The following is a 21439-nucleotide window of genomic DNA, read 5'->3' as shown; positions in this document are numbered from 1 at the left end:
AGCAAATTACATGGAAAAATCACTAGATACATGGTTTTAAATCTTTTCCGATGTAGCTCGGTGGCACAGCGCCTGCCTGGCAAGAGCAAGGTCCTGAGTTCGATTCCCGGTATCAAAAATCAATCAATCAATCTTTCTGAGCAGCATCAAGATGTGGAAGGTGGCTTGGAGAGCTGTGTTCCGGCTGCCTCAACACTCAGGAATCCCCAACTTCCGCTTCTTCCAGCCGTAAGACGCAGGGAGGAGACCGTGGATGTCTCTCCCGACTTCCCGTGGCACTGGAGGGTCCAGCCAGAGCCCTCCTCCCAGCCAGCCCTCCAGGCCAGCTTGGGCTACTGCCACCTCAGAGCCAGGACCCCAGCACCAGCGAGGGCCAGTGAGCAGGCCGAGCGTCCGCAGGCACCATGACGGCAGCAACAAAAGGGGCTCCTACCGGAGACATGTGTCCCGCTGCCTATGTTTTAAGATCATTAAAGTCTGTGTAAAAATCTGGGGCATAATGTACACTTGAAACCACCCCCACCGACACACCACAACCACCGAGTTCATACACAGCAGGTCAAGCACGGAGCCCTGTTATAAAGTGATTTTATTAAATTGATTTGGACATACTGTAGGTCAAATAATATTTTCTGAAGATAACAATTATGGACTTTAAAGCTTGACATAAAATTAGTAGCTTCAAAAGTGTTAGTCATATTCCCCAGCAACAGCATGATAAAATAATTCAACTATGTAGAAATATAGAACTCTAGGACTAGCTGGAAACTCGGAAATCATTTAGTCTAATATCCTCATTTGGTGAGAAAACTAGACTCAAAAGATTAAGCGATTTGCCCAAGCTCACATACCTAATAGTAATAAAGCTAGAAATCAAATCAATTTTTCCTAAAACTAAAATTCTATCAATGATATTTCAATCGGCTCTCTATCAACTAAAGTCTAGGCTTTTCTCTACTGCTCCGCGCTACCGTGACATGGAGAGTGGCGAGACACTACAGTGAACCGCACGGTGGACTGCAGCTGGAAGGGGAGCGAGCGAGGAGCCGCCTCGCCTGAGGAAGAGCCAGCGTGAGGGCAAGTCGGTCAGCAGACGCAGGCTCACACCCAGTTGCGGACCGCATCCTCCCCGGCTCCCAGGCCCACCCGTACACCGTGTGCTCCTCTGAAACTTGCTTCACAAAGCGCTGAGGTTTTAGTTAAACAAAAACCCCTTCCAGTCACACAGAAAACTAAGTTAAACATGGAGGGAAAAATCAAAGTGTAGTTTCAGTATTCCTGTAACTATTTTGAGAAATTCGTTTCCAACCTCAGACAGCGGACAGACACCACCAACCTGACCACCCATTTCAGAGCTTCAAAGATCCTTAATTTCCCCAAAGACTTCCTGAGCATAAGGGCTGCATGTGGGAAATCAATGAAACAGGAATGAGAAGCAAAACAAAGGTAAGAACTGGTTGCTTTTGTTCTTGCCACTGGGGACTTTTGGTCTTCCAAACATTCCTTGAGTTCTCCACATGAGTTTTTAGTATCAATCTAGTAAGAACAAAGCAAAGCAACACGCCCACAGAAGTCAGGACACCATGCGGCTCAGCACGGCCTCTGTGCTCACACCCGGCCTGGCCCTGGCCGGCCTCCTGTCCCCCAGCAAGCAGCACCTGCCGCGGCCTGGCCCAGCAGCCCTTGGCAGGGCCCTCCCTGACCCTAGCTAACGCTGCCCACCCCCACCCCCCACTCTACATCACCACCCTCGTTTATTTTCTTCATAGCACTTAACCACTACCTCAAACTACATTATTTATTTGTTTACTTGCTTATCATCTGTGTCCTCCACCAGAAAAGAACTCAGAGAGAGCAAAGACCTCATCTGACGCAGGGGTGTGCCCAGCGCCCTGCACAGTGCCTTCGAAGAATGCGAATGACAGAACGAGAACAGACGCTCACGCCTGAAGAGGAACTGGCACAGTGCCGAGGACTCCCCCACATCACTGCCCAGGTGACAGAACAGCGACACGACCACGGCCACCAGTGGCTCCTCCTGCCATCTATCCCCTTCTCCTCAGGTCTCCCCTAGCTCAGGAGCACCCCGTGTTACAGAGAAAGCAACTCCAGAGGGACACGGGTTCACACTCTGCTTGCTTCTTCCCCCTAGGGTTATACTCAGCTACCCCCCCAACAAAAATTCAAGTTCAAAATACGTGGTGCAGCCACTAGAAAATAAGTCTACAGTGGAGACAGTGATTAGCAGGATCCACAAAACTTAAGTTCTAGAGCGTGTTCGCCTGCCAATGACTTCTGATAGGCCAGGGGAGTGGGTGTAATGAGTCACCTAAAATCTAAATCAAGTTGAATGCCATCTAGGAAGGGGTGGGGATTTGAGGACATGAGGTTAAGTGGGTGCAGAAATAATGGGACACATGGAAAGCGATGTCGGAGCCGAGTCACATGGCAACCTCAAAAATACCAGAACACGCGCAGAGTGGGAGCTGTCCCTCTCCAGACGCACTGACCAGGAGGGGCTGGAGAGGAGGAAGGGGCGGGAGCTCCCGAGGGAGCACCAGGTCACTTCTCAGGACAGCAGGCTGAAGGCGGCTCAGGAGGCCTGGCCCTGCTCCCTGGCTTGGGGCGGCATCTCAACTACTGAGGTGTCACCAGATCCTGGGAAGTGCGCATCCATGACTGGGACGCAAGAGCCGTTCTCGGGCACCTGCTCAGAAGGCTCCCACGTTCAAAGTCAGGTGCAGAACACACTTGGCATCAATCAATGAACCAAAAAAATGAACCTCGCCTAAGCCTCCTCAAAAGAACAATTTGCTGGGAACTGCTGTCAATCTTTCTTGGGTCAATGTAGTATATACAGGGTTTCCTTCCTAGTGGCACTTACGGGTTTTAAGATTTTTAACTCTTAGCAAAATGTTTTATATAACTGATATTTTGAGATGGTTTCTCTCCTTGGTGTGCACTCTCTGGTGGATGCAGAGGCTAGTGCTCTGGCTGAAGGCCTTCCCACACTCATCACACTTAAAGGGTTTCTCTCCTGTGTGCACTCTCTGGTGGATACAAAGACTGGAGCTCTGGCTGAAGGCCTTCCCACACCCACAACACCTATAGGGTTTCTCTCCTGTGTGCACTCTCTGGTGGATGCAGAGGCTGGAGCTCTGGCTGAAGGCCTTCCCACACTCGTAGCATTTATAGGGCTTCTCTCCGGTGTGGACCCTTTGGTGCATGCAGAGACTGGAGGTGTGCCTGAAGGCCTTCCCACACTCTTCACATTTGAAAGGTTTCTCGCCCGTGTGGACCCTCTGGTGCATGCAAAGGTTTGAGCTATTACTGAAGCCCCTGCCACACTCACTACAGACATAGGGCTTCTCGCCTGTGTGGACTCTCATATGAATTTGCAGATGGGAGCTCCAATTGAAGGCTTTGCCACACTCGTAACATTTATAGGGCTTCTCCACTGTGTGGATTTTCTTATGTCTATTGAGTTTTGTTGTAGTGCTAAAATCCTTGCCACAATCATCACATTTATAGACCTTCTCTCCTGTGTGGTCTCGCCAATGAATATGAAGTTCTGATATATGAAAGAAACCCTTATCACACTTGTCACATTTATGGGGCTTCTCAGCTGTGTGGATTTTCTGATGCATAAAAAGGTCTGCTCTCTCAGAGAAGAATTCCCTACACATGGGGCACTTGTAGATCATTTTTCCTATTTGGTATCGTGATTTAGAGGAGAAAATTTCTTTACAGCTACTCCGGTTCACGGCTGCTACTACACCAAGTCTCTTATTTGGCCATGTTGGCAGTCTATCTCAGGCTTGCTCTGTGGGGCAAGTTCAAGGTCAGCCTAAGCTTTTCCCTGCCTGTCTTTCTATGGAAGGCTTCTTCCTGCATAGTGTTCCTCACTCAGTGTTACTACTGATCATAAAGTGACATATACTTCCATATCAACTCCGTAACTCATCGACATAAAACTTCTTTTCGTTCCTGAGTTTCCAACATTCCAAGGGGCTGCCAAGGTGCAAACCTCTGTGTGTTTAAGACCCCAGAATCTTCTTGGAGAGCAATCTCATACTCCTCACATCTAGAGAAAGGGCCACCCAGTGTGTTCCCGGATGTCCAGGGAGAGATGACGCTGGCTGGCCGTGAGCCCCCGCAGGCTCCCGGGAAGAGTCAGTGTGTCGCTCTGCCTCCTCCACATCAGACAGAAAGCCTTCCCACAGCACCTCCAGGGCCCAGGCCGGCGTCTTGCTCCTGAGAAAGGGCGGCTCACCAGTCTTCTGCAACGGAAACTAAAGTCAGTCAACAAGGCCTTTTGTCCGGAAAGCTGCTGCTGCTGCTGCCCCCATTAATCCTATAACGTGCCAGGCAGACCACAAACCTCTTTGGTCCAGAGGAACCAGCTCCCTTTGCTCTCTTCCCGAGGGCTGTCTCCTGGGTCTGCAGGTCTGCAGAAGAAAATGTGCAGAGATCATGCTGCTGCTCAAGGCCGAGCACACGATCCAGCCCACTGCAGTTACTCAGACACCATCGGGGAATGTTATGGAAAGAAGAGGTCCTCAACACCCGAGTGTGAAATGCAGCTGCCTTGTACAAGGGAGTAACAAGGAAAAGAGCCACTCTGAACATCAGGAGGTAACAAAGCTGCTGACTTTGGAGAGCAACACTTCATCTGTGATTTGCCTTCTAATTTACAGAAAAATACTTACTTGCATGGCACCTTGGTAGTTGACCATCCATGCTTTCCTCATCCTAGAGTCCAAGGCCCTGCCTGACCCAGTCCTCGCTCTCTTCTGCTGCTCACTGTGTCTGGACAGGTCCCACACAGGCCAGGCTGCAACCTGCCTCAGGGCCTTTGTAGTCTCGGTTGTCAGTTCGGAGCTAACCTCTCCCCCACTCTAGGCAGGTTCTGTGTGTCAGCTGGGCCTGTGCTGCCTCAAGAAGGTTCTGGCTGGACTCTATACAATGGCAATCATCTCTGTTCTTTGCTTTTTGATCCATCTCCTGCACTAGGATGTAAGCACTTCGAGGGAGGAACTGCTATGTTCCAGCAGAGAGAGGCGTTTAATTAACATCTGCTGGGCATACCTGGGAGGCCTTTAGGACTCCCTCCCTCACCCCACGACAGCCTGCTCCATTTGGGGGAGCAGTGAGGATACATTTCCCATCTTTTGATAAACTACAGAGGGGGGCCGGGGATTTAGCTCAGTGGTTCTGGTGCCTGCCTCACAAGCGCAAGGTCCCGAGTTCAATCTCCGGTACCAACAAAAAAAAAAAAAAGATAAACTACAGAGGACAACAATTACAACAAACAGAATGAGGAGGCGATAAAAGAAGAAAATAAGCCCCAAATCCTCTACTTGAACTCTTTGGAGGGTTGGGACCATGTCAGCAATCTTTTCATCTTTATATTCTATACAGTGGTACTCTGAAGAACTAAATTAAATCAAGAGACCCTAAAGTGACACTTTTAATAATATACCCCACACAAAGACAGGGTGTGTGGGTGACTGAGAAGACATCAGCAAAAGGCAAAATAAACAGGGCTGCTTCTGGGTGGAGGACTGTGAAATTCACCTACTCAGAATTTCATTAGAATTACAGCTATATGTCTAGAAGAATTACATATGCATCTACCTTTTGTCCTAGTAATCACACATCCAGAAGTCTATCCCAGAGATCCACTGGTAAACATGAGAAGTGACTGAGGTAGCAGGTCATTCTCAAGGCAGCGTCTGTAGCAGCAAAACCACTGGCAGCCCACGGCCCATTGCCAGGCGCAGGGTGCATGGATCAAGGCCAGCATCCCTCCCCTGTCCAGGAAACAGGCTCTGTGCTAGGTGGGAACTGCAAGGCATGGAACAGCACACATCTGGTGCCACTGTGTGTGAGCAAAGGAAGGGAATGTGAATGCATTACAACTTCATTTTTATGTATAAAAATAAACACGGTGAAAGAGAACCTAAAACTTCCCTTTATGACCACCTTTAGGGGAGGAAGGAAATACAGTAGAATGCAGTTAAGAGTTCTCTAAAATACACCATGTTTCACAGTTCTGACTTTGGAAACATACACATACATGTTTATATAGTCAAAAAGCAAAACTGAATAGAGAAGAAAAAAAATTCTCAAAGTTGAAAACAGAGAATGAACCTTAGGCCATGTTGGTGACATAGCTACCCAGTGACTCCTGAGCAGCTCGCCAACTGCATGTACCAGGAACAAGCTCTAAGGTCAAAGCCTTGGAGACCACACCTCATGCAGCACTCAAGCTGCAGTGCTGCCCAGGAGGACAACACAAATAAGTAACTTATGCTAACACTGTTAGGAACCAATATTCAATATAAGAAAAATAGGACACAAGCATAAAATCAAAGGGAAAAAAATCCTGTAACATTAAATTTAAAAACAGAACCTTCAATTCATTCTTCATTAGCTGTCACCAAAACAGACTCGAAGCAATTAAGAACCAGAGCCCCTGGGCCAGGGATTTAGCTCAGTGGTTTCACCACCTGCTGTGCAAGCACAAGGACCAGAGTTCAATCCCTGGTACCAAAAAAAAAAAAAAAAGAACCAGAGCCCCTCCCTGAAAACCCTCCCCACCTGGAGGCAGACACCTGGAGAAACAGCTGGATTCAAGGCCACAGCACTGTTTACAAAACGAGGCTGGAAAATCTTGTAACGCCAAAAAGGAAGAGTCATGCCACAGAAACACAGAGCCAGCTCACAAGGGACTCACACTGCCCTGACACAGGGTGAGTGAGCATCAAAAGGATCCAGGAAGGCAGCTGACAGAAACTCGTGAAATCCGTATACAAATCCAGGCGCTCCTAACAACTGAAAGGCGGGGAGAAGGAGAAGACAGGCACTCAACAAAATGACCAAGTGCGGAGAACACCAGCTGCGGGCGCTGAGGACTGGCGTGAAAGGAGAGAATGAGGCACCCATCTTGTTTGCTCCACGTACTCTCTTCAAGACCCCGAAATGGCCCAGCTAACAAACGTGCACACCAATGCATACCTGACAGGACCCTGATGAACAGCAGGTGAAGATGAGAGTGGGGAGGCCGGCTGCCATCACCTGAAGCCACCGAGCGAGCTCAGTGGGACTCCAAGAGGGGCCAGCAGAGCAGAGTGAACGCCCAGCTCAGCACACCACCAGGGGCTGCACGGGGCCAAGGGAAGCAGGGACCAAGCAGACGATCCAGAGGTGAAGCCTCTGTCACCTCTGCAGGGCAGCTGCCCCATGGCTCAAAACAAGTGGAGAGCAGAGCAGGAGGGGAGGGGAGGCTCTCGATGAAAGAGACGGAGGCTCATTCAAGGTAACAGGATGCCCTTCTTCAGAACCTGATGAAAATAAACCAGCAGCTAAATGGAGACAACTAGTGAAACGTGACTTAGCCAGCGGATCAGATGGCACAAGGGCATGGTAACCACGGGACAAGGCCACCGCGTTATGTAAGGCAACGTGCAGTCTTGAAGGTGCACCCTGAGGGTACAGGAGTGAGACGACAAGGTGCCTGAGGTGCACCCTCAAGTGTCCCCCGAGGGAGGGAGGGGAAGTAACAAAGGGAAGACAAAGCCCATGTGGCAAACTCATCCTAACCAAATCTAGAGATGAATGTAGAGAAATGGATAAGATATTCTACCTGTGTGTGTGGCTGAAGTTTCTTATGATAAAGTAGATAATGCTGAAAAGACGTTATTGTTCCTGCTCTTCTCACAACAGCAAACTAATCCCCAAAAACCACGAACCAAATCAACTCCCTCCTCATAAGTTGCAGGTTGGGTATCGTTATGGCTGTGTCTAGATGTTCCCCCAGAGCCTCATGCAGTCACAGGGGCTTTTTGAGGATGGCTGAATCTAGGGTTTGTGCTGTTGAGATCAAGGACATGATGCCACAATTAAGGGTCTAAGATATAAAGGACAGAAAGGTCCTGGGCCAGGGATTTAGCTCAGTGGTTTCACTGCCTGCTACGCAAGCGCAAGGACCCAAGTTCGATCCCTGGTACCACAAAAAGAAAAGTCCTTAGGTGGTTGTTCTTATCCCTTCCTTGCTGCTCTGGCTGTCTTCCGCCTGCCATGAACTGTTTCTCCTCTGTGATGCCCCTCTGCCATGCGACCCTACCATGGAGCCAGCCAATTATGGACTGAAATCTCAAAAAACTGTGAGCCAAAATAAACTTTTCCTCCTTTAACTTTGGGTGTTGGGTATTTTGTCCCAGCCATGGAAAAGAACTGCACAAAACTGTATGCAGAATTGGGGCAGTTGCTGTGATTATACTTGACCATGTGGAAGCCTTTGAAAGTGGTTTGCAGGAAGAATGCGGAATGGTTTGGGGATGCCAGCTAGAGAAGCCCTGAATGCTGTGATGCTATGAGCTGAGCTTGATGGGTGATTCTGGTTGGAGCTCAGAAGACCAGGATGCAGATAGGAATGTGCACGGTAAAGGCCAGACTCAGGAAGTTTCAAATAAGAATGAGGACTTTGTGGGCCGGGCATTTAGCTCAGTGGTTCTGGCGCCTGCCTGGAAAGCACAAGGTCTCGAGTTCAATCCCTGGTACTCGAAAAAAAAAGAGGACTTTGTTAGAAACCAGACTAGAGGCCATGCATGTTCACACAAACACATAAAGAATTTGTCTGTTTTGTCCATGTCCTAAGACTGTGTGAGGCTGGATTTAAAGGTGGTGGATTAATCTGGCAGAGAAAATTTCAAGGCAGTCCAATGCTCAGGCTGTGGCATGGGTACTTCTGGACACTTCTAGCCATATCTATAGTGAGAATCAGGGGCAAAAAGTAAAAGTAAAGCTGAAGGCATGAAAAATTTGCAGTTTCACCAGAAAGGAAGCACCTGCAAAGCTGGGGCCCAAGGACAGTGTAGCTGCTAAAGAGATTACTGCCACTGAAAAGAAGCCAAGTACTCTGTATCAGACAGTAGGAAAGATGCCTTGAAGGGATCTCAGGAAATAGCCAGACCACACCTATCATAGGCTCAAAAGTGTGTAAGGGTAAATTTTGAAAGACTTTGCTTTGAAAAGAGAGTGCAGGGTGCCCTGTTCATTCAAGGCCTCCTAGGCCCTTAATTCAATCACCCCAAGCACTGTAGCTATGGGCCTGGGCTACTGCTGGAGCTGGTGGGATACCCTGGCATCATCTGCATGGTGATGGGGTTTTTCAGGCATGCAGAACGCAAGAGTTGTGGGGGCATGGAGGCTCCACCCAGATTTCAGAGGGAGGCCTGGGAGGCCAGGCAAGGACCCACTAACAGGGTGATGCATGAAGCTGTGAGAGAAGCCGAAGGTGCAGTGGAGACCCCAGGAAGCTGGAGATGCCAAGAATGTGGAACATCTGCTGAGGAAAACTACAGGAAGCAAACAGAGCCAGCCCGAGAGAGAAGCCAGGATGACTGCAAACAGCAAGGGCACAGGGATGGGGCTGCCCAGCCCCTTGGAGCTCACACCTCACCACAACCAGTCCTGGGTGCTGCACATGGAGTTACAGCATTTAATGTTCACCCTACTAGGTCTGAGTCTTGCTTTGGCCCAATTCCTTTCTAGTCTCCTATTCTTCCCTCTTGGAATTGGAACATTTACTCCGTGTCATTGTATTTTGGAAGTATTTAGCTTCCTTTTTAATTTTCTTTTTTGGTACCGGGGATCGAACTCAGGACCTTGCGCTTTCAAGGCAGGCGGCGGAACCACTGAGCTAAATCCCTGACTTCCTTTTTTAATTTTCACAGGGGCTCACAGCTAAGAGTTTGTCCTTGGGATTTTTCAGCAGTGAAAAATGTCAGTTGTCATGACCTTGGCAACCCTTAAAGATGGACTGATTGCATTTTGCATGAGATGGACGTGAGCCTTTTGGGCAGAATGTTATGGTTTAGATCTAAAATGTGTCCCAAAAAGCTTGTGTGCATGACCTGGAAGGCTGTGTTGTCACTGTCCCCAACTCTGTGGCCATGGGTTGTGCAGCTTTCTTTTGCCACACTCTTCCTCCACAGTATTTTCTGCCTTAGAGCCAGTGGATCATGCACCGAATACACCAAAACCATGAGCCAAATTAATTCTCTACTCTTTAAATCGTGGTTGTCAGGTGTTGTGCCCCAGCAAAGGGAAAGTAACTAATACACCACTTCAGCCTGTGCACCAGAAGACACACTGTGGGTTTCTCTGCAGAGCTGGAAAGGTGACAGTTTGCAGCAGAGGACAAAGGAAGCAAGGTCACTGGGCTTACCCCTCACAAGCCAACCAGTGCCCACTCTAGGAAATCAGGTGGCAAGGGTCTGGGGGTTCAACAGGGCTGGTCTCCTGGGAGGCTGTGCAGCTCAGGAGGGCCCAGGGGACTTCTGAAGTGTCCCTATGTGTACCCAGCAGAGCTCCTCTTGAGGAATCAGGCAGTCCCACATCCATAGTCTCACCACATGGCAAGGTATGTGCAGCGGCACAAGCTACACTGAAAATAAATAAAGCAAAATAAATAAATAAATAAAATAAAATGAAAATAAATAAAGCAAAAAATTCCAAGTGCTGGGGATTTAGCTCAGTGGTTCTGTCACCTGCCTCGCAAGCACAAGTTCCAGAGTTCGATCCCCGGTACCAAGAAAAAAAAATTCCAGAAAATGTCCCAAGTGACCAACCAGAAGACTGGAAAGGCAAACAAACGACAAAAAAAGGCTCACCAGTAGGTACCTTTCTGCACTAGCATTGCTCGGCCGGCTGCACAAATGAGGAGGCTGCAAACTGAGGGGCAGTGGTTCCCAAATACACAACGCTCAACATCCTACAAGAGGAGTGATCAAGAAGACATGCCACAGGACGGTGAGGCACCCCTCTAACTTGAGGCGACAGGCACACCACCCCTGCAGTAGCCTGACTGCCAAGGGCAATGCTCAGATTCTACACCTGTGGCCTCAGATGTGCACTAGACCTGCATTTGAGGAGAACTCCAAAGGTAAGTTCCTGAACACATCAAAGCTTAACATTTCACTATCTGCATGGCAGTCTGCCTGCCCTGGAAGAGCCTTTCCTGCCTCCCTGGAGTCATTAGCCAGGTCTGTGCTCATCACAACTCATACCAATGAACACCTGTGTCAGTGCTGACCTCTCAGCACAGGTAAAAGAAAGGGAAAAACAGATAAACAACTGATGCTAAGATGTAGGAAATATACAAAACCAGTCTCAAATACCAGGAAACTTTCCCAAGAGAATATCTGCTCTGGGCCACGTCACTGGAAAGGGCATCTATGGCTGGGGACACAGGACAGATGGGCCGCTCTAGCTCCAGTAGTCCACACCTGCTGACCTGCAGGTGCCACGTGGCAGGAGTCTGCTGCAGCATCTGCATTTCCTCTGGCAGACTCATGTGCAGGGAGCAGGCCTCCCTGGTCACGTCTTCAGGATGAAGGTCAGAGGAAGGTGAAATGAGAAAGACCCTGTGACTGCAGCCTGAGTCTGCAGCACTTGAAGCAGAACTTGAAGGTAGCAGCCCCCTGCCTGGAAGAAGGCTAAGACCCTGGGCTGGGGCCAGGGGACCAAATGTGGACACCAAAATGTGGATCACGTAACATACATTCCTATCTGTCCTTTATATATTACTCCCTTTTAAACAGCTGACTCCCACCCAAAAAATCCACTGAGGAAAAAACAAGGTGGGGTCTCTCATTTTTCTTAACTTTCTTGATATGACAATCCTATAGTTGCAAGGCAGTAACTTCAAGCAAGGGTGCCAGTCTCCAGAGGGAGGGTGGCGCTGAGGGGCACTGTCCACTGAGCCTGGTGTGAGGACAACTGACATGTAGAGGAATGCCAGCTGTTAATGTGAGGTGGAGTCCGGAAGGCTGCAGGCAGGATACGGCTCTGGATGACACTCAATGGAGGCAGGGTATAGAATCAAGAGAGAAACTCACTTCAGCCACACAGCCTGGGTGGCACACTGTACCTATGTCCAGCCACATCTGGGACAGCAGAAGGGCGTGAGCACCCAAGTAATGCTGCCCTGCACAAAGCTGTGACCTTGGCATGAGGGTGGCCGTGGAGCTGCCACCCCTGTAGGGAAGACCACAGCCCAGCAGCTAACGCTGCACGGCCCGCTGGGGAAGTGAGGCTTGCAGAGAATACACAGGGAGGTGTGGAGATGTCAGGTCGGCACCTGGGCAGAGGTAGCATGGCTGATGAGGGTCACAGGGGGTGGCTTGGGGAACAGGTGCCAATGCTGGTGGCCAAATGGGAATCTGAGGGCCAGATGCTGAATGAAGTTCAACTAAATGAAGATTTTTAAAACGTATCCACCCTTAACCTGAGAGCTCCAGGCAAGTACAGCACCTAACACCATTTTGCATCTCACACTCAATTTTATGTAGTATTAGTCAAAATGTGAAGGAGCGAGCTTTGGAGGCTAAAGGCCAGATGATAGTGTCCAGTATTATTTCCTGCTTAAAAACCATGACAGCTTGGTACGGAGTACTGGGGAGACCCTAACAGCACCTGTCCACGGCACTCAGCTCCCAGGGCAGCAGGCCTCTTGTGGAACAGCACAAGAACAGCAAAAAGTGGAGAGTTTCTGAACATGGGTTCAGCCCCGCTTAGGGTCAGGTCTTCAGGCTCCACGGCCCCCCTCAGCCCTCAGCACCCACACCCTTCCCGTGCCCGGAGATGAAGTGGCCGTGCCTTCTGGACACACCTTCTAACCGGCACTCCCCCATTCCTGTCCTGCCAAGCCCACCGCCACCCCCTTCTAAATGCTGGGACGCGCCAAGGCTCCACTTCGGACCCTGTCTCTTCCGAGCCTATACTCTACCTCGGGATCTCCTCTGGTCATGAGGCCTAACGGGCCACCCTGATGCTGGCTCCCAAGTTTACCTGTGGCCCTTTCTGGCCCACAAACACTCCTGAACCAGCCCTCACTCTTCCGAAGCTCGAACAGCAGCACCTCCAGCCAATCACTCAAGGCACCCTCAGTTGTGCTGCCCTCCTCCCAGCACCCCGCCGCCAGCCCACCTCCACTTCCCCCGTCCTGCCTTGTCCACTTGCCCACGGCCCTCCTCCCTGGACTCGACCCTGAAAGGCCCTAGCTCTCAGCTTTCCATCTCGCTCCTCCCACCCTGCCCTCTAGCAACAACCGCTCACCTTCCAACACAAACCTGTCCCTCCGTCCCTCCCGGCAGGCCTCCCAGGTGCACTGTCGCAGGCTCAAGAGCTGGGCCTGCCTCCAGCACACCCTGCTCTCCCCTCTCCTCTCCCTTGGAGCAGAGTCCTCTTCAGGTCTGGCACAGCTCCATAGGGCTTTGTCGCTCACACCTGAGCTTCCCTGGCTGCCATGCTCCATGACCAGCAGGATGGCAGGGAGCTTGCCCAACACTTGGAAAACGACAACTTAAGTGAAGAGAAAAAGCAGCAGAGCTCCAGGAATCAAAAAGCCAACAGGAAAACAGAAACTACAGAGAAACTGAAGGATGAAGAGGAAGGAAGGAAGCAGGCTGACACTAACCCTGGCTCCCAGGGATGAGGTCCTGAGGGCAAACACAAGTCGCCACAGCCTTGGCCCCAAGGAAAGCCCACAGTTGCTGTCAGCTGCACACACAGTGGAGGCGGGTGACTCGGAAAGTGACTTTCTCTGCATGGCCGCCAGAGTTGAGCAATGTCTGCACACTTGGGAGTGATACCATCAGCAGCCGTTTGGGGAAGGGGTTTACTGTTGAAGACTGAGCTACTCTGGAAATCGGAAGTCACCAAACACTATACTTCAGGGTCTCTGGGGTCACCCTACCGCAGTGACTGGGTAGGAGACGGGCACGAAAAGGGCCAGACCACTGAAAGGCTCCTGGGAAGGTTAAGCAGCGGCAAGCTCAGGCTGTGGAGGACAGGGAGGTCCCACACGGGTGAGAGGTCAGGCTGGGCGCATGGTTTCCTGAGAAGGTGATGACACTAGATCCCGGAGACTTTGTGGGCCCGTTACTACCCTCTTCCAGTACAGGCCTGGTGGTCTGTTTGCTCTTCCCATCTGCCAACATGATGAGGGAAGAGCCTGGGTGTGGACAGATGGCCCTCCCTGGGGAGTCAGGACGACAGGGCCTCTAGAGCAAGGGAGGCACCTCACGAGCCCGCAGGCCACAAGGCCAGTCAGGGAGCAGTGACTCGGGCACACAGAAGGGCACAGACACAAAGGGCCCCGGGGTGCACCAGCCCCAAGGCCGACATCACACCACCCACTGACCACACCAGTACACAGACAATGCAGGACACAGCACCCACACAGCAGGACCGTGCGGAAGTGAAATAGTTCCACTGGTGCCGCACCAACCCCGCCCGTATCTGATGGGTTCCAGTACCTCAGGCCCTGGAAAGGAGTCGCACATCCGAACACAGAACAATTTTTTGGACTCATTTCTCTTTTTTGGGGGGGGTCTTTTTCGCTTATCTTTTGCTCTTTGTTTTTATCTTTTTCTTATTTTCTTTTTGTCTTTTTGTTACTTTTACCTAATTTTATTAACTCTTCTTTTATTAATTTTTTTAATTCAAAAAATGTTTATTGAGCAACTGTTATGCTTTAGTCACATGTTTCAGGCCCAGGACCCGAGGCTATAGCAGCTGCTGTCAAGCTTACTTTCTAGAGAAGGAAGATGAGCAAACAAACACATAAACAACTGCCAATAAAAAACTGATTACCACTAAATACTGATTGCTGTGTGAGGGGTTAACACATGTTACAAGAGGAACAGGGCACTTCTGATGGGGAGGTGGTCAGGGTGTATCATTTAAACTATACAACACAGCAATTTAAAGAGGTGGGTGTGGTGGTGCTTATAATCCTAGCACACCAGAGGCTGAGGCAGGAGAATCAACAAGAGTTTGAGGCCAGCCTAACTACATCCCATGACCCTGTCTCACAAACAACCCACCCAAGAAGTGGGGAAGGTCCTATGTCAAGAGGGTGACACATTTTCAAGAGACACAAAATTCTGTTCTTTGGAGGAATTATTTTTCTGCTACTCAAACTGCACATTATAATGCAAAGTGGAGGCAAACAGGAATCTGACAGCTCCAGAGGCTAACCATCAACTTGGTATTTTTGCCCTTCAGATTCAGAGGATTTCCTACCCCAAAGGAGACTGATAAAACACATAACCAATCACTCTCCATTTATCTCTTCAATTTGCTTTACTTTTCTGAAAAAAATCTACCTAGATCAAAGATATCCATTCTGAAGCTCTGAAGTGTCAGGTGCAAAAGCTCTAGAGTGGGTTGCAAATAAGGGCCTGGCTGGGGATTTAGCTCAGAGGTGCCGCACCTGCCTTGCAAGCGCAAGGTCTGGAGTTCGATCCCCGGCACAAAAAAAAAAAAAAAAAGAAGGCCTGTTGCAAATTCAATTTTTAAAGGAAATTTATACCCAATACCTCTTCCCAAAGAAGATCTGAGGACGCCGCCTGCCTTGAAAGCAGAAGGTCTGGAGTTCAATCCCAGTACCAAAAAAGAAAAACAACCAAAAACCAAACAACAAGATCTGAGGCCCCTTTGAAATAAAATGCAATTAAGCACAAGAATACATGTTGACTTGCATACAGTCACACACACTAATACACATACGCATTATTTACCCTTCAAATCAGGGTAAAAGGAAAGCCAGGAGGATGAAGTCATGCAGATTTAATAAACAGAAATGCACAAAGTAGACATTAAGTGCCCAGAAATGCGCAATTACTAACTGTGGCTCAACCTGAAATCAACCTTTTTATACTATCTGGTTTGAACTCAGCTAAGCAACAGATACAGAAGAGGGCAAGTCGCTCATTTCAGGCCTGGAGCTATTAATAAAAATTAAATTTAAAAAAGCCTCAACTCCAAAGGCTCCATTTATTCTCTCTTAAGCCTCTGCCCTCATTAAAGATTTGAAATCAAGAGGTCCAGAAACATTAATCAGTTGTATGGCATTAAATATCATGACACCATTGCATCTTAAAAGACTGAAAAGATTAACCTGAGTCTATTAAGACTGTCACATCTGCCAGGAGCACAGAAAGCAAACGGATAAGAAGCAGCCACTCATGGGCTAACTCTCTGCCAGAAACAGGGAAGGACCTGCCCAGCTGGCTCTCACAATTGGATCCGAACTCCCCCTTCTTCCTGAGACCCCAAAGGACTTTTCTATTAGTTACGTTGTCTCAGAACCAACCAATATATTTTTTTAAAAAGGTCTACACCCTTGGGGGAGGGAATTTCTTTGTATATTTTCTTTATGGAGAACAATGATAAATTCCACAGCCAGGAGTCCAGTTCCTGACAATGAAGAATTCAAATCCAGCTCAGTCACCTTAATATAGGTGTGACGGGCAGGTTTTGTAACATGAACAAGGGTAGACTATCTATTAACTGGGAAGGAAAACAGTACATTCAGACTTTATTGTATGATTTAAATGAGATCCATATGAGGCTCTCAAATGTTGTAAATGAGTAAATGTTCCCAAGCGGGCATCTGTCCATGTCCAGAGACAGTCTTGGTGCTGCTGGCCTCTCTTAGGTACAGGCCAGGGATGGTACTGATCACCCTAGGATCCACAGGGCAGCTCCCTACAACAGAGAATTACCTGGCTCAAGTCAGCAACAGTGCTGAGAAACTCTGACGGTAGAATACCTGCCACATGGCAAATGCCCAAATGATAGTTACTATAATTTAATCTTTCCACAAAAAATCCCCAATCTTCTGACACCTCTTTGATATGAGGGGCCACATACTGTGCTCAATAAACTCAAGAGGTTGCATCAATGGCAGTGAGATTTTATAAACTGGAGTCTCAGAAGATACACCATGGGCCCAGAAAGCCAGTACAACTGAAATTTAAATTCTGTATCTGGCTGGACATGGTGGCACACACCTGTGATCCCAGCACTTGGGAGAATGAGGCAGGAGGATCGCCATGAGTTTGAGGCCAGACTGAGGTACAAGGCAAGACCCTGTCTCAAAAAACCAAAAGAAATAAAATAAATATTGTATCTGTGTACTTTTCCTAAAAAGACGCACATTAGCTTTCATTCTTCCAGCTCACTGTGTGCACTAGTCAGACCCCTTGTCCAGTTCCAAGGAAAACATCAAGCTCTTCCAACCTCAAGACCTCTACACTTCCCTTCCCTCTACCTGGCACACTCCCCCGGAACTTCCCAGGGCCGGCCCCTTCCTCTCCTGGGGTGAGCTTCAAATCTCACTTCCTTAGGAAGGCCTTTCTGTCCCACTCTCATCCCTTCATTCCCACAGGTCCTACTGAAGCCCTTTAAATTATGTAACTGGAGAGTTCCTGAGTTTGATCCCCAGTACCAAAAAAAAAATTATGTTTACTTGTTCATTGCCTGTCCCACCCCAGGAATATCCACTTAAGAGACCAGAGACTTTTGTCTTTACTGATTTAACAAGTGTTGGGCACATACAGACATAAATATTCATTAGATCAATGAATGCCTCAATTCCCAAAGGAGCCTGGAACTCTCAAACGTTGTGGATCAGTACAATGAAGTAGAAGAGAAATGAAATAAATGTAAAAGGAAGGTCCTACAGCCTAGGCAGGTGTGACAGGTACAGCCCCAGAGATCTTGAAAGCCCAAAAACTGGACCCACCTGTCTCCTTACTAAAGCCGGATGAAGGCAAGCCTCGGAGCTCGAGGAAACCTCAACATATGGTGCCGTGCTGGCCGGCCGGGAGCAAGGCAGGTGGGGAGCCACGGCTGCAGGCCTGGAGAGCGTCAAGCTGGTAGCTCCAGGCAAGGTCTGGCCTGGCCCAACTCCCAGCCCGATCCTAACCCCGAAGGCAGGCCCGGAGTCCGCTAGGAGCTGCCGCCCTCCGCAGGACCTGACAGGGCCCCCAGCAGCCTCACCTGCAGGCAGGAAGCAGTGCGCAGCTGAGCGCCATGGCGGGCGCGCAATGAGGGAGGCTGAGGGAGGCGCAGCGCAGCCCACTGCGGAGAAGGCCTGCCGAGGACTCTCCGGCGGGGCGGGGCCGGGCTGAGGGAGGGAGCAGGAGCCCACTGGGCTGCCGCCACGGCCGCACGGCCAGTCTTGTCCTCGGCAGCGTCTTGGCTGCTGTCGCCCCACCGCGGCCTCCGCCTTCGAACTCTTTGATTTTGTTTAATCTTGCTCTTTTCTGCACTTCATCTTCCTTTTCTTCTTTTTCAAATTTTACTTCTTTAATTTCCTCCTGTCCCCTCCACTTTACTATTATTAATAAGCTTTATTAATTTTTAGCTATTTGGTTGACTGCTATCATTGCCAGATTTTTTCCACTGCTAGTGGTGGTTTAGTTGTTGCTTGGCACTGCTAGTGGTGGTTTAGTTGTTGCTTGTAGTAGATATTTACTGTATGTCAATACTTGGTTCATCTTTGTGTCTACACTGTTACGGCAGATCTCTTTCCTGTTGTTAAGGATGGTATAGTTGTAGCTATTATCGGTTCTTATTGTATGCCAATAAATGGTTTGTCTTTGACGCTATGATTACTGATTTTTTTTCTATTGTTACTGGTGGCACTGTTATTGCTTTTTCCTATATGCCAATATCTGGTTTGTCTTTGCATTACCAACATTACTGTGGTTCATTTTTCCTCTGTGTGGTGCTGGAGATCAAGCCCCAGCACAAATAAAGGGCACTCCCCGCATATGAAAATGCTCCAACAGTGCACAGGCTGAAGAGAAGTATAAATATCAAACATAACCAAACCAAGGGGGTAACACTGGGAGATAGACTCTAAAGAGAGCTCCACAGTAGTGAGACAGTTTCTCTACCTAGCTGATCTTCAACCCACAGTACGAAAACAACAGAAATACAAAGAAGCAAGGGACCAGGACACCTCCCCAAATCCCTAACACCCCAAAAGCTGAGCTCATGGTCACTGAAGTAGAAGAAGCTACAGGCAAAGACTGCAAAAACTAAACGGTCAAAATGTCTGAAGAGATAAAAGAAGAAACATAAGCAAATGCACACGATGTTTAACAAGCTCAAAGACAATTTAATTAAACAGATAAAGGATTTTACCAATAAAATGTTTGACAAGCTTAAAGAAGCAAACAATAAGCTAATTGAGTTCAGCAAGACATTACAAGACACGAATGTCCACTTTGGAAAGAATCAGAAAGCATGACAAGAAAGCAAGCAGAGACAGGTAAGAAAAACCCAATGGAAAACATAGGTAGCTGACTTGACCAACTGAGGACTGAGGGTCAGAAATAGCAGACAAGATGGATCTAGGTCATAAATCCAATGATACCCTAAAAAGCTCCAAGAAACCATGCAAGCTGGATGCAACAGCTAGAAAACAAAACAAAACACAAAAACCCTTAGAATTATAGGAATTAAGAAAAAATTAGAAGACAACTCAAGTTATAAAAAATTTATTCACTGAAAACACACTAGAAAATTTTCCAAATCTAGGGAAAGAATTCAATATTCAAATACAAGAGACATACAGAACCCCAAGTAGCCACAACCAGAAAAGAGCCTCTCAGGACACATCATGACGAAAATCCAGAAATTCAACAAGAGAATACTAAAAGCTGCTAGAGAAAAACAACAAATAATCTACAAAGTCAAGCCCATCACAGTAACAGCAGATTTCTCAGCACAAACCATGAAGGCCAGGAGAGCCTGGAGAGCAGTTTTTCAAATCCTAAAACAACTGTCAACTCAGAATTTTATATTCTGCAAATTCAGCCTTTAAAATTGATGGAGAAGCCAAAACTTTCTATAACAAAGAAATCCTAAAGAAATACATGACCACTAAACCAGTACTGCAGATAACACTTACAGGGATAGCACAAAGGTAAATACACAACTAACTGGGAGAGCAATTAAACAAAAGGGAAAAAAAAAAGGAATCAGCCCTGGAAAAGTAATGCAATGACAGGATCCAATAACAACCTCACAATAATAACTCTCCATGTCATGATCTCGACTCCCCAGTCCAGACACAGACTGGCAGACCAGATAAAAGGAAACTAAATGCAAGCATAGACTGCCTACAGAAGACACCACTCACCCAAGAGGAAGCACACAGGCTCAGAGTGAAAGGATGGACAATGATACCCCATTCACTAGTGCCCCAAATGAGGAGGAGCTGTCTTATTTTCATACACAGCAGACATCAAGCCAAAACTGACCAGAGAAGACAAAGACGGCCACTACATTCCGGTAAAGGGAACAATTGTACATGTCTATGTACCAAATGTCAGCACACTCAACTTCATAAACACGAAACTTCATAAAATTGGATTCAAAAAGACAGACAGCAATACAGTCAGTGGGAGACTTCAATAGCCCACTCTCATAATTAGGTCAATGAGACCAGAAAAAAAAAAAATCAAGGAAACTCTAGAGCTAAACCACACACTGAACAAATGAACACACATCTAGAGTCTTTGATCCAACAACAGAATACACATTTTCTCGAGAGCACATGGAACTTTTTCCAAAAGAGACCATATCTAATGCCACAAAACACACTTAAATAAATACAAAAGAACTGAAATAATCCCCCAGATAATATCAGATCATAGCAGAATGAAGATGGAAATCAACAGCAGAAGCCAAAGAAACTATACAAAAACGTGAAGATTAAATAATACATTGGTGAATAATCAATAGATCACAGAAGAAATCAGGGAAGAAATAAAGTCCCTAGAATCAAATGACAATGGAAGTTCAACACACCCAAACCTATGGGATACAATGAAAACAGTTAGTTCTAGGAGGGAAGTTCCTAGCTGTAAATATACACATACAAAGTACAGAGTGATACCAAGTAAAGAACCTAATGAGGCATCTCAAGGTCCTCAAAAGACAAGAATAATCCCAATCTTCCACCAGAAGAAAAGAAATTGTAAAGATCTGAGTGGAAATTAATAAAATTGAGACTAAAAAAGTAATACACAGGATCAAGGGATCAAGAGTTGGTTCTCTGAGAGGAAGCAGATCTAGGGACGGGGGAATGGGAGGAGTAAAAAGAACCGAGATGTGGTATGTGTACATACCAACTCCCCCTTAAGTTAGTTACTGCGTATCACAAACATATACTAATAAAGACTGAGAAAAAAATAAAGTTTTATAACACCAGACTCACGTTTTTAGTAAGTGTGAAGTGCAGAAATTACCTGATGCGTGGAAAGCAAAGACCATGCAGGGTAAGCATATTAGGGGTTGCCTGTACAGTCTGGGTTGGAAGTGATGGACCAAAGCAGTGCCTGACGTGAGAGGAAAACTCATCAGGCTTGGTGTTGGGCTGAACACACAGGGTAAAGGAAAAGGAAATGCCAAGGCCTCCAGTTTTTTGTTCAAGTCACTGGATGGAGATGGAGCCATTCATTAAGATCGGAAACTCCAGAAAAGACCAAGGTTTGCAGATTAAAATCATGATTTTCATTTTAGACATGCTTGTGACATTCAACGGTCGATGCCAAGATATCATAAA

The 21439-nt window shown here is 47.7% G+C and overlaps 1 protein-coding gene across 9 annotated transcripts in view; it reads right to left on the bottom strand.

Annotated features, from left to right (window-relative positions):
* Positions 1–572: 572 nt before the first annotated feature.
* Positions 573–21439, bottom strand: part of Znf664 (zinc finger protein 664) — a 43788-nt gene continuing 22921 nt past the window's right edge. For all 9 annotated transcript variants that reach the window (XM_013071840.3, XM_087198042.1, XM_087198041.1 and 6 more), the window contains 2 exons: positions 4382–4448; positions 573–4280 (listed from right to left, as the gene is read on the bottom strand). In XM_013071840.3, coding sequence (XP_012927294.1) covers positions 2919–3704 — 786 coding nt within the window. In that variant the 5' untranslated portion in view covers positions 3705–4280; positions 4382–4448 and the 3' untranslated portion in view covers positions 573–2918. The remainder of the gene's footprint in view (positions 4281–4381; positions 4449–21439) is intronic.

This window comes from Heterocephalus glaber, unplaced genomic scaffold (assembly GCF_053883595.1).
Source record: "Heterocephalus glaber isolate CG9 unplaced genomic scaffold, H.glaber_assembly_v1.0 deba00001687, whole genome shotgun sequence".
In the NCBI taxonomy this organism is placed as follows: domain Eukaryota; kingdom Metazoa; phylum Chordata; class Mammalia; order Rodentia; family Bathyergidae; genus Heterocephalus; species Heterocephalus glaber.
Note: the sequence above shows the minus strand (reverse complement) of the source record. Positions and strands in the feature narration are given on the sequence as shown.